A 17386-nucleotide genomic window follows, 5' to 3' on the forward strand; every position below is an offset into this window, starting at 1 on the left:
AATAGTTAACAGAAAGAAACTAAGTAACTTTGATGGAAGAAGAAGAGAGAGAACAAAGAAGGATGCTGAGGCATCAGTTTAGGCTTCTTAGGGGGGGGACTGTCTATGTCTATATTCTCTTTAGTTTCTCTTCCAGTTCCTTTTGCCAAAGAAGAAGAATTAGTTTGGTGGGTTGTTTATGGGCTGGACTGATGGGACTTGTTTGGTATCTCTTCAGAACTCAATCCATCTATAAGAAAATAAGCAGCCTCTTCTGAGTTCTGATTGCCTAATCATCGATCTCAATCACCATCAAAACCTCTCTATCACTCTTCTCTTTTTCTTGTTCAGGATTTCTTTTCCTTTTAATGAGAAAGTATCATGTGTCTCAAATCATAGTGAAGTTCTCAAACTATGAAGGAAGCTAGCTGCTGACATTTAGAAAGTAGTTTCTGCACCAAGTTCTTCCCTTGTTCTCTTCCGATGTTCTGTTCTTCAAGAAGAGTTATAACACTAAATACGTGAATTTTTTTTCCCAAAGGCAAAAGCCACATGATATAAAACGAAATATACCATCAAATTCTCTCAAATCATAAGAAGACAATCCACATAGAAAATGAATAACTCTATCTTCAAATTATAATATATAGAGAGTACTTTCAATAAATACATCTAAATCTTCTTGAAACCACAACCCTCGTAGATGCGAAGAAGAAGATTCTTATAAAGTTGCCATCCTTAGTGTGTGTACAGAAGTTGTCTTACTTCTTCTTTTCTTCTTAATAATTTAGTCACACTCTTAAGTGCCACGCGTAAACTCCACTGGAAATTATTATAGTACAAGCACCAAATCACTTATTATTTAAGCCTAAATTAACTTAATTAGTGAACCCAACATGTTCGACCAAATAAAAGTATTTGATGTCAAAAATTCAAAGATAATATATTTGAAATTAACAAATTGCCTCCATTACCATCTTCTTCACAGAAAATTACTTATGAAGAACAGGGTGACGGATGTTCGTCTAGCCTTAGGATCTTCCTGTTAATATTTCCTAATCGACCATTTTGCCAGACAAGTTCCTCACTTCTGAACCGATCGACTTCAAACGTCAAGGAAGCAAAACCATGCAAAGATCATTAGCCGGATATCACCTGCTAAATCGAAACCATACAAGCGACTAAAATGTAAGAAGACGACAAGACTTTACCTAAACAATCTTAATCAGAGACTAATCACTAGGTTCTGATAAGAAATTATAATTCTTACATGGAAAGCAATCTGGCCTTTTCTAGTTAGCGTAGTTTAAAAAAAAAATCTGTAAGTCCTGATTGAATCAGGAGAAGCCCACCCAACACTATATATGTCATCACCACATATCCATCAATAAATCCATCAACACGTACGTTCGCTCATGGCTGCAGTGAAGAGAAACAGTTGCGCAAAGCTTCTGCTTGTCATCATCCTGATATTGTTGATTGCTTGCAAGCTCTTGAAGCCTCAAGGCCATTGCAAGAAATTAAAAAAGCAAATGGCGTCAAGACGTGATCAATCAATCTAGCTCGATCGTAATGCCTCAAAGCCGTCGAAAGAATGCATATGTCCTCGATATGTCTGCCTCCTTTTCAGTAAGCTTCCGGAAGGACGCTCGCCGCCGTCGTCGCCGTCTGGGTGCACTCATGATCCTAACAACACCACCAGCCACTGCCCATCTCCGCCTACTTCATGAAGCTTCTTAATTCCACCTTAGTTAGCTTTTAATAGTATCAAGGTATTAGTGTCACTGGTCTTTACGTGGTTTCGACGTCTTCAGTTTAGAGTTCAAACTTCTGAACTAAACCATGCAGAGAGACTGCTGGGGTCGGCGGCGTAACAATGTCGGTGCTGTCTCACTTATCGTTACTGGGTTCAACTTATCTTTTACTAATCCCTGCAGACTTCAACATAGTTTAGTAAAGCGACCCAAGCTAATGAAAGCCATCTCTACGTTTGAGCCGTACGATGGGCTATTGGCCCAGCCCAATATAAATGGTCCTCAATTAGTGGGTTTTTAAGTTGGACTTGGGTCCAGGTGGTGGATTGAAATGGCTAATGGGTGTTGTTTATAATCTTATCTAGAAATAAAATACTAAGAATAAACTAACCATTATCAGTATAATAAAATTGGAACTAAGAATAATGATTCTAAAAAGTTGCAACTCATAACAGAAAGAAAGGAATTTTGCCACTGAAATCTTTGCATATATTATAATTATCACTAAATTTTTTCAAGAATTTAATAATTACAATTAATATTATTAAAATTAGTTTTCAAAAAAGCATTATGCCAAAAGCTAATTTTTTGTTAAGAGAGTGGTCTAGTCGGCGGCGCTGCGTTGCTTCGTCGCAGTCTTCTGCCTTTGGCTGCCGACTTCAACGCATGTAGGTACAGCCACACTGCATCCAATTACCAAACGATGAAGCCGGCAGGCCAACTTGCTTCGTTGCCGATTTCAAAGCTCAGTACACTTTTTTTTCACCTTAATCTATAGTTAGTGTTAGTGTTTATTTAACACTTTCTACTAATTAAGTAGATAAAACTATCAAATAAGGAAAAATAGGATATCCGAATTGTATCCGTATCCATACTTAAGAATATGGTAACTAAGATCACCATGTATTCCTTATCAGTTCACCTCCCATAAGTAGAACCTCATCCAACGCTATATAAACTAACAGTCCTCGTGCCTTTGTTTCACAATATAGACAAGTAGTCCACATCTCCATCTACGTACAGTACTCGATCATGGCTGCGTTGAAGAGAGAGAGCTGCTCAAAGCTTCTTCTTGCCATCTTGGTAATCTCAATTAGCTTGGAAGTGCTTGATGCTTCAAGGCCATTGCATGAAAGCAGATGGACTCAAGAAGTTAATGCCTCTAAGCCGTTGGAAGAATGCAAATGGCATCGTTACGTGTGTCTCGTTCTGGGTAAGCTTCCGAAAGGATACTCGCCGCCGTCGGGGCCGTCTGGGTGCACTCAAGATCCTAATAACAACTCCGGCCACTGCCCGTCGCCGCCGTCTCCTCCATGAAGCTAGCTTCAGCTGCCTTAATATATATATACATATTTCTCTTTCTCAATAGCTTTTAATAAATGCCCAGGTCCTTTTAGTGTTGCCTGAGGTAGAAGTCTTATTAATTTGCAAATCTGCATATTAGTGTAGCAGAAGTTGCTTATGTCTTCGGTGATCTTTAGAATATTTCAATAAATTAGTTCGTAATTTTTATTTCCTTTTTGTTGTGCATGTTAACTATATGAAACCATGTTGCATTAAGTATTTACCTACGTGGTTAATTCGACTAGGCTTCTATTAGTGTTAATTAATATGGATTGATAAAAGAAATTAATTCAAAACGTCGGAATCTGCCGTCTTCTGTTGTTTTCTCGCAGTCCCTAACTCTTACGCCGCCGGCTTCTAGCTATAGTGCCGACTTTAGCCACTCTTCATCTTATCATATGACGAAAGCCTGTAGGCCAAGGTGCTTCGTTGCCGATTTCAAGTTATTTTACAACGAAAACAGCGTACGAATCTCTTCTCCTGCATGCCGACTTGGTCTTCTCTATCGAAATTACTAAAAGATTTTCCTAAAAAGATCTGAATCGTGGGAAGAAAGAAACAATAACATCAATCACTAAATTATGTTTAGAAATTATAATTCGTACAAGGAAAGTGATCTTCTCTTTCCTAGTCATAATTAAAATATAGTACTGGTGAAATAAGAAAATCTTTGAATCCTGATTGAATTAGTATATAACCAAGCTTCCATACGTGAACCCCCACCCGGCCAACACTATACATATCATCACATAACTCTCCACATATCAATCCATCAACGTTATCCCGGTGATGTCGATTAGCTTGCAAGCTCTTGAATGGCGTCAAGATGTGATCAATCTAGCTCGATCGTAATGCCGCAAAGTCATCGCAAGAATGCAAATGGCCTCAATATGTCTGCCTCCTTTTGGGCAAGCTTCCGGAAGGACGCTCGCCGCCGTCGGGGCTGTCCGGGTGCACTCATGATCCTAACAACACCACCGGCCACTGCCCCGGCCTCCGTCTACGTCACGAAAGCTTCTACCTTAATATTTCTCTTTCTACCTCAATAGCTTTTTAATCACTGTCGAGTGTCGAGGTCCTTTTAGTGTTGCCTTCTCTTCCATATCCTCCTCCTTTGTTTTAGTCAACTTTCTGCATAGTAATAGAACAGAGGTTTGCTCAAGTCTCTGTTCTTTGGACTAATTAAATTTAAGAAATTCGTAGTTTTTATTTACTTTTTCTTATCTGAGCCAGCTCCGTAGTGATTTTAATTATTGATAAAGAGATCAAAGATGCACATAATAAAGAGTTAGTATAAGTTACACATCTGTGTTACTTACTTATGTAATGAAAATAAATTCATATATATAATGTATTGAGTTCAAAAAGCTCTCTCTCCTTTATATGACGACATATATAACACCAGATATTAATCCATATCCTCTCATGGCTAGCTGTAGTGAAACGAGATAATTGTGCAAAGCTTCTTCTTGTCATCTTGCGAATGCCAATTAATAAGGCTTGCATTCTAGCTCATGATGCCTCAAGGCCATTGCATGAAAGCAAATGCTCCCAAGATGGATGTCTCCGCTTGCTTCACGAAGTTTCTACCTTTTACCTCTCTCTTGTAAAAAGATTAGAATGAGAAAATTATGTGTTTCATTAAGATGAATCATGTACATAAAGTACATAATAGGAAGAGATTACTAAAGTACATAATAGGAAGAGATTACAACAATCTCTTATACAATTAAATTTGTCTATCCAAAAGATTAGGATAGATATACAAGGAAAGTAAATAACAAAGAGATTAACCAAATCAATAATAATAGTAATAAAATCTGATTTTGATATTTCTTTCCAATTCTCCCTCTCAAGTTGGAACCAAATATGATTTCAATATTTCTTTCCAACGCTCCTCAAATTGGAGAAGGTTGCCAATTAATGATGTGAACCACAGTAAGAGCACATTCTTCCCAAAATTGGAAAGGAAGATTAGCTTGAAATTTTAATGCTCTTGCTACTTGAAGAATGTGAGGTGTGTATACGCAAGAATGTTAAAAAATAACAGATAAATTTGCCACCATTATCACTTCGAACAGTTTTGATGCGAGTTTCAAATTGAGTAGAAATATAACTGAAAAAATATTTTAAAAGCAGTTGTGTTTCATCTTTATGTCGCATAAAAAATATCCAAGTAAAACGTGAAAAATCGTCGACAATGGTGAGAAAATAATGAGAACCAGAAAGGGAAGGATGTCAATAGCGACCCCAAATATCATAATGAATAACATCAATGGTTTAATAGAGAAAGTATTACTGACATTAAAAGGTAAACGACTTTGTTTGGCAAGTGGACAAATAGAGCAAGATTTATTGGAATTAGCAGAAAAATTTAAGAAATTTTGAGCAGTAAAATTCAAACGGGAAGATGATACATGCCCTAAGCGGTTGTGCCAAAGATCGGTAGGTGAGATGGTGAGATTGCATGTTGGTTGGTTTGAGGACGTGGCTTGTTTAGTGGTAGACTTTCATGCTCCTAATGCCACTAGATAATAAAGTCTGTCATGCATTTCACCCAAACCAATCATTTTCCTCGTATCCAGATCCTGCAAAATGCACCAATAAGGAAAAAATGTCACTGATAAATTTAAGCCTTTTATCAATCGCCCTACTGACAACAAATCAACTTTAAATGTAGGAACAGATAACACATCATGTAATTTATAGACGGAATTCAAAGGCATGGATCCTTTAGCAATAGTTTTGGCCTTCTCTCTACTAAGTAATACTACGGGTAACAACGAGCAACCTTTGTCTTTATGCAGTATTTTTGATGATGAGGTGATATGATTTGTTGCACCACTATCGATAATCCAATTTCGACGAGCTAATTGAGACAAACCTGGTTTTGTGACCGTATTTGCCTTAGGATTAGGGGTACCTTCTACCTGATTATTGAGAAGTTCCATAATCTGTTTTAATTGGGCCTCTGTGAATGTGGTGTTAGGTCCACTTTCTTCACAGCTCGCCTGGTTGACTACAAAGTAATTGGGCCGAGCAGAGCTTGAGCCCGGATTGGACTTGGCCTTTGGATGGCCAAGGGGGTAGCCATGTAATTTGTAACACTTTTGGACCCAATGTCCATCAGCATCACAAATAGGTGCAGTGGGGTCGCACCTTTCCAAAACCGGGTCCATTACGTTTGTGATTAAAATCAGGACGATCGCTCCTCTCGTTCTTCCCTGGTGATGGTGGATAAAGCTTGCGGACAGCCATGGAAGCAACCGAGGTCGGCTCGGTAGAGGCGGAAGCAACTCCTAGATGGCGTTGTTTCTCCTCTTGAACAACGAAGGAGTATGCTTCGCGAACCGAGGGGGAAAGTTTCACCAAGAGGATCTGGCCACGGATTGCACTATAAGATTCATTCAAACCCATTAGAAATTGCATTACCTTTTGTTGCTCCGATTGTGGTGTTTCACAATGCATCCCTAGCTCATCCCATATGGTTTTCAATCGAGTGTAATAGGTGGAGACAGAGGTGATTTCTTGCTTGTGGAGGGCGATGTCCCGTTGGATCTCAAATATGCGGGCTAGATTGCCCTAAGAGAATCGGGTATCGAGGTCCTCCCAAACTTCTTTGGCGGTGGAATAAAAATTCACACTGCCATCAATTTCTGGATCATAGGTGTTAACTATCTAAGAATGAATAATGTCATTACATCTTGACCAAATGGCATGACCTTCAGGATCATCTCTTTCTGAAGGAGCTAAGATAGACCCATTGATGAATCCGAGCTTATTTCTTGTATTCAAGGCTCGAATCATGGATCTTTTCCAACTGGAGTAGTTATCTCCATTGAGGGGCTTGGAAACGAGTAATGAAGGTTTCGATAGATTAGAATATAACTGCAATAGAACTTGGTTGCTAGGGTTCTAACTCTGATACCATGTAAAAAGATTAGAATGAGGATATTGTATGTTTCATTAAGATGAATACATAAATAGAAGGAGATTACAATAATCTCTCATACAATTAAGCTTATCTATCCAACAGATTAGGATAGAACTGCTATATACAAGGAAAATAAATAACAAACAGATTAACCAAATCAATAATAATAATAATAATATCTGATTTTAATATTTCTTTCTTGAATTTGATATTTCTTTCCAATACTCCCCGTCAATAGCTTTTAATTTGCTCCTTTGGAGTCACCTTCTCATTTATCCTTTTGTGTTTTAGGGAACTTTGATTTCATTTTGTCGCTTAGAAATATTATAATATATATGCTGATTTGCATGTAATGTGGCAAAAGTTGGTCATTGATTTAAATACGTAAAACAAATAAAATTTTAAATATAAATTTATTGATAATTAAATGAATAAGCATCAAATAAGGATACATCTGATATGTGATTGGTATCCGATATCTATACTTAGGGGATATTAGGTAACTACGTTGACCATCTATTCCCTATCCATATTCGTATATATATAAAAAAAGAAGGGATTTTTACAAATCACACCCTACATTTTATCTATTTTATGATTCGCACCCCGTCTTTGGGGATTTTATAACGCGACCCCTCATTTTTCCTATAATATTCATTTAACACCCTAACGTTACTTTAGCTAACTGACATTAACTATGTTATATGGTTTATGTGACTCTAGTTCAAAAATTACTAAAATATCCTTAAGAAATCATCTTTAAACCCTAAAATCCCAAAATGGGGTTGAGTTGTCTTTAAACCCTAAAACCCCAAAATGGCATTCAACCAAAGATGATTACAGAAACTAACCCCAAAATCCCAACTTAGGAGGAGTGATGTAGGCTTGGAGAAACTCTTATCGTTTGGGCAACTTTGGAAGGCAACCTCCTTCAACCTTCGACTACTTGGTGTTTTGGTGATGTAGGCTTTGGGAAGCTCTAATTCCAAGCTGCAACCTTCCGACTACAAGCTCCTTCAACTTCGATGGCTTGGTGCTTGAGGAGCTACTACTTGGGGTTTGAAAGCTTTGAGGTCAGCTTGGCATTTAGGGATGTTCTTCAAAGTTTGGGGAGCTATGAGATAATAAATTATAGAGGTTTAAGTTATGAATAAAATTAGAGATGAGTACAAGGGTAATTTAGGAATATTATAAATTATATAATAGATTATAACAGAATATTCTCTTTCTGTTATCGTTCTGTTTGATTATAGTTAGATTAAGTTAACCCAGGGTGTTAAATGAACATTACTATAAAAATGAAGGGTCGCATTATAAAATCCCCAAAGACGAGGTGTGAATCACAAAATAGACAAAATGTAGGGTGTGATTTATAAAAATCCCAAAAAAGAATAATAGATGTAATTTTGTCAATCTCTCTGTTGCGTATCTGGTCGATTTTCATCCCTAAAAGGAAATGATTTATTTCCTATTGAGATAGAAGTCCGATAAAAGAAACTAAATCATTTGAACCCTGATTAATTAGTTCACCTCCCATAAGTAGAACCTCATCCAACGCTATATAAACTAACAGTCCTTGTGCCTTTGTTTCACAATATACACAAGTACTCCACATCTCCATCTACGTACAGTACTCGATCATGGCTGCGTTGAAGAGAGAGAGCTCCTCAAAGCTTCTTCTGGCCATCTTGGTAGTGTCAATTAGCTTGGAAGCTCTTGATGCTTCAAGGCCATTGCATAAAAGCAGATGGCCTCAAGAAGTTAATGCCTCGAAGCCATTGGAAGAATGCAAATGGCATCGTTACGTGTGTCTCGTTCTGGGTAAGCTTCCGAAAGGATCGCCGCCGTCGGGGCCGTCTGGGTGCACTCATGATCCTAACAACAACTCCGGCCGCTGCCCGCCTCCGCCGTCTACTCCATGAAGCTAGCTTCAACTGGCTTAATAAATATATATACATAGTTCTCTTTCTCGATAGCTTTTAATAAATGTCCAGGTCCTTTTAGTGTTGCCTGAGGTAGAAGTCTTATTTGCAAATCTGCATATTAGTGTAGCAGAAGTTGCTCGTGTCTTTCTGCTCTTTGGAATATTCAATAAATTCGTAGCTTTTATTTACTTTTTGTTGCTTATGGTGATGTTTAATGTGAAAGCACGTAGTGGAAAAAAGATGAAAACGAAGAAGAAAAGTAGGCTGCGATCAGTCAGTCGTATGGACTGATATAATAGTTTTATGTTGTAATCGGCCGTCTCACGTTGTTTCGGCGCAGTCTCTATTCTTAGCCGCCGGCTTCTAGCTATAGTGCCGTATTTAGCCACTAGTCTTCGTCTTATCATATGACGAAGCCAGTAGGCCAAGGTGCTTCGTTGCCGATTTCAACCTATTTTACAACGAAAACAGAGTGCGAATCTCTTCTCCTGCCGAGTCCTCTCTCTGTGTATGTTCCATATAAAAGTTTTTGTGTACTCGCTACATGTTTCATCTTAATCTATGGAACAGATCAAGAATGGCATTCCATATCCATCACTTGTTTCGTCTAATTAATATGAAGATTTTCCTTGGCATACTAGTTCACAGATTTAATACGAGATTCACTAACGAGTAGTTAATATACACCTATAGAGACTTATTACTTGTTATATGCATTACTTGCGTTGCCAAAAATAAAAAAAGAAAGGGAAAACAAACAAACAAAACGGAAAAAAAGGAAAAGGGAAGAAGAAACTTCTGCTGCTGTTGTGATAATAATGGGGGATAAAATAAACTTTGAATGAGACATTCTCTTTAAAGAACAGCAGGTAACATATTACATTTATGAGTAAGTGTTGCACTGAACCATTCCATCTAACAGGTAATCTCAGGGGCCGAAATTCTAAATCAATAAAGTACTGACTGTATATCGCCAATTCATTGTAATTCCTATAGAAAGGAAGGACTTTAGCTCATAAATTCTCATGTTTTTATGACATTTTCTCTTACAAAACAACAATAGTGTATGGTTAAATTTTCCTTTCAAGTTAAGAACAGTGGATAGAAACAAATGCAATAGCTCTGTCTTTCATCTTGCAGCATCAAAAATCTGATACATTGAAAAGGCAAGACATATCAGATTAGAAAAAAGGAAATAAAACCATCAAAGTTTGGCGAGTTATGAAGGCTTACCATATTATAACTGCAAAACAGTTCTAACTAAGAGGTGTGCTTTCCAACAGTAGAAAAGATCTCAGCTTCCATCATTTTCTCTGCTGATGGCCCCATTTCATTGACAAATTTTACTGACTCGGACAGTCTATTGAGGAGATTAACCAGAGCAATGACTTCATTACGCTGCAGCTGCAACTGCAAGTTCACCAATAAAACCAACAAGAAATTATTGCAGATGTCCTATGAAAGTATATGACTGCTAAAAAAAGAGAGCTACATACAGGTTGGTCTAAATAGTTTTGACCGTCATCTGAGAAAAGGATCTTCAATGCAGTACCAAGACCAAGAACTTGAAGTTTTCCCCACAAGCGGCACTTCTCACATCCAACACAATCCATTATAGCACTACATTACAGAAACAAATCTTCAATTCAACATGTTTTACGCATGCATGTAATCTTGAAAGGGCACATTAAATACATGATATGGACCTGATGTTTCTGAACTTCTTCTGTATCTGCTGCTTCAATTCAGGCCCATTTCCACCTTGCCAAAGCTTAGCTTCATCAAATGGTAGTGGGCAAGCAGCTAGTAGCTTAGGATTATAGAACAATTGCCTGACTAATGACTGTGTTTTCAGGTCTTCTTGAGTGTTGCCAGTATTATATTCGGCCTGCTCCAAATAATTGGCAGCCTGAAGCTCACGATGAAGAAAAATGTTATTCAAGTATAAAGACCAATAGGAGAAACATAATTAATTATGCCAGAAGCATATCAATCACAGAGTTAGATATGGAAGATCAAGGTACATAAATCATTTGCCTTGATGTCTAGAAGTGTGAAACCGGATATTTGTACAGATACATCTAACAATGCAAACATCTACTCTGATATACAACTATTGTCTTGTTATAGGAGTTCATATATATATAATGTTTTGAAAAATTTGAACACATACATGTTTGCTAGCATACATGTTGTCTTCATACAAGCACACAAAGTCAATGCATGCAGCTGCACCTATCATGCCTAACGAGAGAAAAAGATCCTTTATCTTCATGCCCATATATCTATTTTACATATCCTTGCTTTAAGTTGAGTTTTCATTATCAATCAAAAGAAAGGACACCGGGATAGAAGGCAATGGAATGTAAGAAGGCCTGCTCTAGTTAGTGTGAGTTGATAGACCAATTTGTGTCCCATTATCTTCTGATATTATGAATTAGTCAGGATCAAGGATCTTGCTCCATAATATAATCTTGGTGATTTTGCGTTGAAAGTGCAGCAAAGAAGACACAATAATAAGGCGTCACAACCGAAGTGTGATCACATAGAAGAAATAATCACGTAAGAAAAAAAATAAAGTAAACCTAGTTACCTTTGTTGCTGCTCGAAGAACAAAGAGGAAGGTAAAGTACAGATTTCTAACACGATCTGGATACTTCAGCACTCGATCATACAATAAGTGAAGATTATGACCCCACTGAAGACAATGAAAGAAAGAATATGAGAGGATCATTTAAACATCTCTATGGTAATGTATCAAACATTTAGGTGAAGTTACCAAGTCAGTAGATTCATCAAGGAGATAATCAGAAGCTATGTGTACTGATATTGAAGAATGCAACCCAGAGATCAGCTTGTACAGAACCTTTTTCTCCTGGCACATTTCTTCTGAAGGATCTGAAGAAAATAACAATGATAAGAAAGTAAGTTCTCTCACACATATCAAACTTCCAGTTATCAGGAAATGAAAAGACTGTACACTAATATTTCATAAAAAGACTAGTCTGCTAATTAATGTCTACACCAGAATACTATAGCCCAAGGAAAAAAATATAATTTGAATTAAGGGTGATGAAAAGGATGAACTAAGTCTGCCAACTTGGCAATTGTGCCTTCTTTTGACTGAGCTTCAGTAGATCACTATCCAAACAAAAGAGCTAGAAATGAGCAGAGTAATCAATTAAAAAGGATGAAATATTTAATAGTTAATGATTACTATGTAATGTAAGGGACAAACTATGTTCTTGCCCTGTCTGTTATTTGATTTTGATGTGATTCTAACACTGGAGAAAGCATATCAAGGAAGAAGAGAACACAACTGTTGTCAAATATTGGCTGACAAAACTTACATGATATATAGAATTAAATAGAAGTAATTATTCTTTAACTGGATCCTACCTCGAACCACGCTCAGTTTAACCACATTAAGAAAAATAACAAATTATGAAACTAAAAGGAAGCAATGCACATATACTAACATTTTGGACAATTTTCCCTGTAAACTGCATCCCATATTCTCCAAGCAGATGGACCAGCATACCCAGTGTAACGTTCAGGATTCAGTCGGAGGTTCACATATGTCATTTCAGCTGTAAATCAAAATAAAAATTTCAATTTACATAGCTTATCATGATAGAAAAGAAGCAAAAAGTAAATACAAAACTAAATCAACTACCATTATCTGTCTCATCATCATATGTCCACGGATTGTCGATTTCCATCCACCCTCTGAAAGCTTTACTATCAAGCGTCCTATCCACAGCAGCCTGTGGTTTTCCCTCTTGACAGACCATGTCATCAGCAGACAGTGCACTAGAGGGCTTCTTAAATGGCTCTGGAAACTCACTTTCTGGGCATTCACAGACAGTGCAATCCCTAAGACGGCACATTCCATCATCAGGCCAGAATGGGCAGTCACACCACAGTTTAACCTATCAACCAACAAAAGCCAAATACATTCAAAATCCAAAAGAGAAACATTTAGGAGCTCAAATTATGATAAGAGGAGACAATTAAAACATAGAAGGCCAGAAGCATGTCGACAACCAGATGTATTGCATAGAAACAATGAACACTAGGTAAAATCATCATTAACTTTTGCCCAGGATTCTACTTTCTTTCATAAGAAACTATCTTTACTCCTCTAAATTAATAGATTTATTGCATTAAGTACCAGACGAACTATGCATTTCATACTTTGTTTTGTTTTCGTTTATGTAACTTGTGTCCATTCTTAATAGCCTGTTCCGTAAAGGAGAAAGCAAGCAAATAAGGACAAGGTCAGATATGCATTTGAAACCATCCTAAAACATACTTTTCTAAAAGGTTACCACAATGAAATGTGCTTTTTCTTTCCAGATCCTAAGAGACTTTGACTAAAAGTTAGGTTAGGAAGCCCCACTTCAGAAATATGGATTGAGTGATCATATATAACCATACAAAGAACGGAATTAAAAATGAAATGTCCAATTGTTACAGCCGAGATACTGAAATTTGATTTCCAATTGTTAGAAATAGTGATTGGAGATTTGGAATATTGTCCTCGACAAGTTATACCTTGTTCTAACACTTGCATGAAGCCCAGAATTTACAACGTAACCTCCTTAATATATTGTTGCATTCCAATTGCATAAACATGGAAATATAAGAACTCCACATCTGAAACTACAAATTATAGCTCCCTTATGTCTGATGTGATTACTCATGATACAAGATAAAGCTAAATCAGCTTACCATGACCAAGATCCATCAATTTACCTTAAAATATCTAAAAAACGGAGTCGTCACAAGTTCTTGTAGGATCGGATGCAAGACTTCATCATTAATAGAATCCGCTGTCTCGTAATCGCAGCAACAATCCTCCACCATTCCCGTATACCTCCTCGTATCCTGTCCATAACCCATCAAAACATCACCAAACTAAGAAGAAACCAAACCAACTCAACAATCCGAAAATTAGAAGAAAAAGAAAATCAAATCTTTTAGAAAGTTACAGGGCATTGGCAGGGTTTCTTGGAGATCGAAGAGATCGAGAGACTGGGGAAGCTTCTAGAACTCGCAGCCGTAGCAAGGAAGAGGGCGACCGCGGCGACCACCGCCGCCCAAACCCACCTCCGCCGCGCGAGGCCACCGCCGTCTCCGCCTCCGGTCTTCTCCTCCTTCGCCATCGGAACCAAATCAACTCTCTAGATTTCCACCAGGTGGTAACGAGATCAAACTGAAAGCCAAAACTTTCTATTGGGATTTAAGGGCGTGAAATTGATTGAGAGAGAAGGGAGAAGAGAAAGAAACCGGCGGCGAGGAGGAGGATTCAACCGTTTACTGTGGGTTGGAAATGGCGGTCCGAGAATAATTAATCAATTAAATTAAGTAAAGAAAAAACGTTACGTAGTAATGCTAAAGGTATTGGAAGAGGATTATGACCCAAATCTGCAGCATGTTAATACGCTGTTTAACGAGCTGCGGTTTTAGACCGGTATATATGGAGACTTTTCGTTAGGTTATTCACCATATAAATAAATATATAAGCATAAGGATTTATTTTGCAAATACACTTTTGCAAAACATTTATTATGTACTTATCTTGCAAATATTTTTACCACAATACTGAGGAGTAAAATTTTACCTCCAAAGAAAGAGAGAGTGAGGAAAAAGATCTTATATCCAAATAGAACATATAATAATAGTCTGTTTCTTATGTTGTTATTTGAATATCTAATAATCTACTTAGTTTTCTTACATGTTTACTTTGTAATAGATTTGAGTTGTTGTTATTGGCAATTAAGTAGTCGTCAATCTTCCAATTGACAGGCGACCAGCAAGAAGTCAAAAAGCTCACGAACTAAAACGCCACGTACTCCACCAAACGCAAAGGCATCCCCATAGACCAAGACGGGCAGTGGTCGGACGACAGGATCGCCGTCAAGTTCGACGGCGCCGCAAGTCGGGTTTCCTCTACAGAGCTCAGTGATGAAGAGCATAGCTTCTTAGAGCTCTAGGCCACTCTTTGAATGATCGATGCATGGTGGGACTTTTACGAGTCCAAGCTCAATGAGTTCTTGGAACCAAAGAATAAGATGAAAGACGAGTACTGCTGAAGCAAAGTTGAAGCTGAGGAAGAGAAGTGTTTGCATGGAGATGAGATCGAGATGCCGGTGGCCAAGGAGAGAGGCAGTTCGTCGTCTTCTTCTGAAGCTAACTAGTTCATGAGATAATACCATGTAAAAGAGTAGCAATATTTATCTAGTGAGGAAGGTCTCAATTGATTACGAGCCTACTAACTCTTTTTTTTTTTTTTTTTTCGAAGAAAAAAAAATAAAGGAAAAAGAAACAGCTTGCCGCGCTTGAACCAGACACAGACACCCTCTTATATAAGAGATTCGCAAAATCCGAGACCCAGCAATGGGAACGAGAACGGTAGCCGTGGCTTCTCTTGTACGTACTCCAAGATAAGAAATTTGGATCGTTTCCTCTTGTTTGCTAATGGCCTTTCTTGTGGGCAATGGATAGTTTCTTGGCTTTTAACTTGGCTCTCGTTTCCATTAGCATGAGCTTCCCTTTGGCTGTATCCTTTACCACCTTACTCTTTTCATGGATTAATCTTTCCCGTTCCTCTTTTCTTGCTGATGAACTCTGACAGACGATTCCTTGTTCTCTTTTCCCTTCTGAGTAATTGGTTCTTGATGACAGGACATGGGGGAGTCTACTGCGGCTGAAGAGTATGCGATGCGTTCGATGACATACCGAGATGTTTACCGTATTGGAGCAGGGCTGTGGCTGGTGCAATTGCAACCAGGAATAAATGCGGAAAGATTTTTTGGCGGCGTGTATCGCTCAGAGGTAGCTGCAGCATTAGCCATTGACAGGATGGTCCTCAGAACCCTCGGCGCAAAGGCTCCACTCCACTTCCCTTTGAAATTGTTCAGCGCTCTTGAGCTCAAGTTTATATTCAATCGATCGCAAGAATTTCTTTTCGCGATCATACAGAACGGAACCTACGAAGCGATTTTTACCAAGTTCTTGAAAAATGTCTGCAAATACGATTCGGAGGCGTATTTCGATGACATAAACATGTTCGAACGGAGCCACACAGACGAAGAGTTGCGCGACATGAAAATGGACGGGTCTTATGAGGCGAGATTCGTCGAGTTCTTCAAGAACAAGGTCGGCAGCTTCCGGGATACCACACCAGTTGATTCCAATCAGTTTCCAGTAGGTTCTTCGTGCTGTTTATGATCATGCACTCTGTCCTCCAAATTGATCTTGTTTCATATGCTTACTTGTGAATTAATCCCTGTCAGTTGCATATAAATGCCAGTGCAACGATCTCAGTTGGGTCTGATTCACGAAACATCACCCACTTCCAAATAGAATCCTCAAACATCAGATACGAAGGTATTATGCAACTATCTACTGGAAGCTGGCAAGCTGGTGTAAGATTGGATATACATACTTTTACTTTTCTTGGAATACACAAGATGCGGGAAGAAGCGGCAATAGCCTTCGACCGGGCAGTGGTGAAATATTTCAAGGATGCTGGAGTGCTTAACCTGAACCTTCCTCAACGTCTCAGCCAAATTGAAGTCGAGTTCATGCAACTCCATTCTGATTTTGGCGTTATTAAACTGATCCAAGAAGGTGCATTCGATGCAAAGTTGGAAGAGTTCTTGAATGCTACAATGGGTCCTTTCGAGCCTTCCGACATACATAAAGGTGTTTGGAGAACGAGAACAGGGGAGTGGTTAGGATGTATAGAGGTCAGAGGTCAGCGTCGTTTGCTCGGCATCTTTCCGTCAGAGGAAGCCGCAGCTCTGGCCTGCAAAAGGGTGGAATTCAAGCTCTTGTGCGTCGATGAACCATTCGAGTTCCTTGGAAATATCAGCAGTATTGAGCAGAAATTTATATCTGGACACTCTGAGCAGAATCTTCTGGTCATCATCAAGGCATTGACATACGAGTCCAGGTTTGCGGAGTTCTTAAGGGCTGTGTGGAAGTACTCTTCTCCTTATTTTGCAGATGACAAGATGTTCTTCTGGAAATTCTACGTAGAATCACCGAAGTTTCTTATGATTGAAGATCAGGGCACTGAGTCTGAGCACCACTTTGTAGAGTTTTTCATGAACAAGAGTTGCCAGTTACCATGAAGCTTGTCAAGTTGGTTCAGGCAAACGTATGAAGTCTTCCCACTGAGAAAACTCCAAAGACTTGTAGAGGAAGAACAGGGAAAGGAGATAACAATTTGGATCGAGGCCACAAGAGCTCGAGAAAGAAGTTTTTCTTGCAGAGAATTAGATACAGATAGTGTGTTAGCTGCAATTTTTTTTGTTTCCGCTTGGAGCTAGATATGTTATGTATACTTTACTTGCTTCTAAGTACTCGATTTTTAGGATGAAAAATACCCTTTGAATTAGTGCCGGGTGCTTTGTCAGCAAACAGAGATTTGCCCTCAA

General features: G+C 38.4%; 2 protein-coding genes across 2 annotated transcripts; one reads left to right on the plus strand and one right to left on the minus strand.

The window, feature by feature from the left end:
* Positions 1–9913: 9913 nt before the first annotated feature.
* Positions 9914–14349, minus strand: LOC140773896 (endoplasmic reticulum oxidoreductin-1-like). The gene is made up of 10 exons (XM_073116675.1): positions 13931–14349; positions 13695–13826; positions 12613–12868; positions 12416–12526; positions 11716–11834; positions 11530–11634; positions 10643–10845; positions 10433–10556; positions 10170–10346; positions 9914–10086 (listed from the first exon to the last, which is right to left on the minus strand). The coding sequence occupies exons 1-9, from the start codon at positions 14102–14104 to the stop codon at positions 10197–10199; spliced, it is 1374 nt and encodes a 457-aa protein (XP_072972776.1). The 5' UTR covers positions 14105–14349; the 3' UTR covers positions 9914–10086; positions 10170–10196.
* A 775-nt stretch (positions 14350–15124) lies between these two features.
* LOC140774728 (uncharacterized) lies at positions 15125–17338 on the plus strand. Its single transcript, XM_073117821.1, has 4 exons — positions 15125–15157; positions 15244–15371; positions 15627–16148; positions 16238–17338. The coding sequence occupies exons 2-4, from the start codon at positions 15339–15341 to the stop codon at positions 17078–17080; spliced, it is 1398 nt and encodes a 465-aa protein (XP_072973922.1). The 5' UTR covers positions 15125–15157; positions 15244–15338; the 3' UTR covers positions 17081–17338.
* The last annotated feature ends 48 nt before the right edge of the window (positions 17339–17386 follow it).

This window comes from Typha angustifolia, chromosome 13, assembly GCF_048772165.1.
Source record: "Typha angustifolia cultivar Huaian chromosome 13, ASM4877216v1, whole genome shotgun sequence".
In the NCBI taxonomy this organism is placed as follows: Eukaryota; Viridiplantae; Streptophyta; class Magnoliopsida; order Poales; family Typhaceae; genus Typha; species Typha angustifolia.

What these genes read in the sequence shown, in the direction of transcription:
- LOC140773896 (XM_073116675.1), bottom strand. Translation starts at nt 14,104, where the DNA reads ATGGCGAAGGAGGAGAAGACCGGAGGCGGAGACGGCGGTGGCCTCGCG. An exon ending in AGAAACCCTGCCAATGCCCT is followed by an intron (nt 13,827 to 13,930) that starts GTAACTTTCTAA and finishes GGTTATGGACAG; the next exon opens with GATACGAGGAGGTATACGGG. An exon ending in TTGATGAATCTACTGACTTG is followed by an intron (nt 11,635 to 11,715) that starts GTAACTTCACCT and finishes CATTGTCTTCAG; the next exon opens with TGGGGTCATAATCTTCACTT.
- LOC140774728 (XM_073117821.1), top strand. Translation starts at nt 15,339, where the DNA reads ATGGGAACGAGAACGGTAGCCGTGGCTTCTCTT. An exon ending in CGGTAGCCGTGGCTTCTCTT is followed by an intron (nt 15,372 to 15,626) that starts GTACGTACTCCA and finishes TCTTGATGACAG; the next exon opens with GACATGGGGGAGTCTACTGC. An exon ending in TTGATTCCAATCAGTTTCCA is followed by an intron (nt 16,149 to 16,237) that starts GTAGGTTCTTCG and finishes AATCCCTGTCAG; the next exon opens with TTGCATATAAATGCCAGTGC.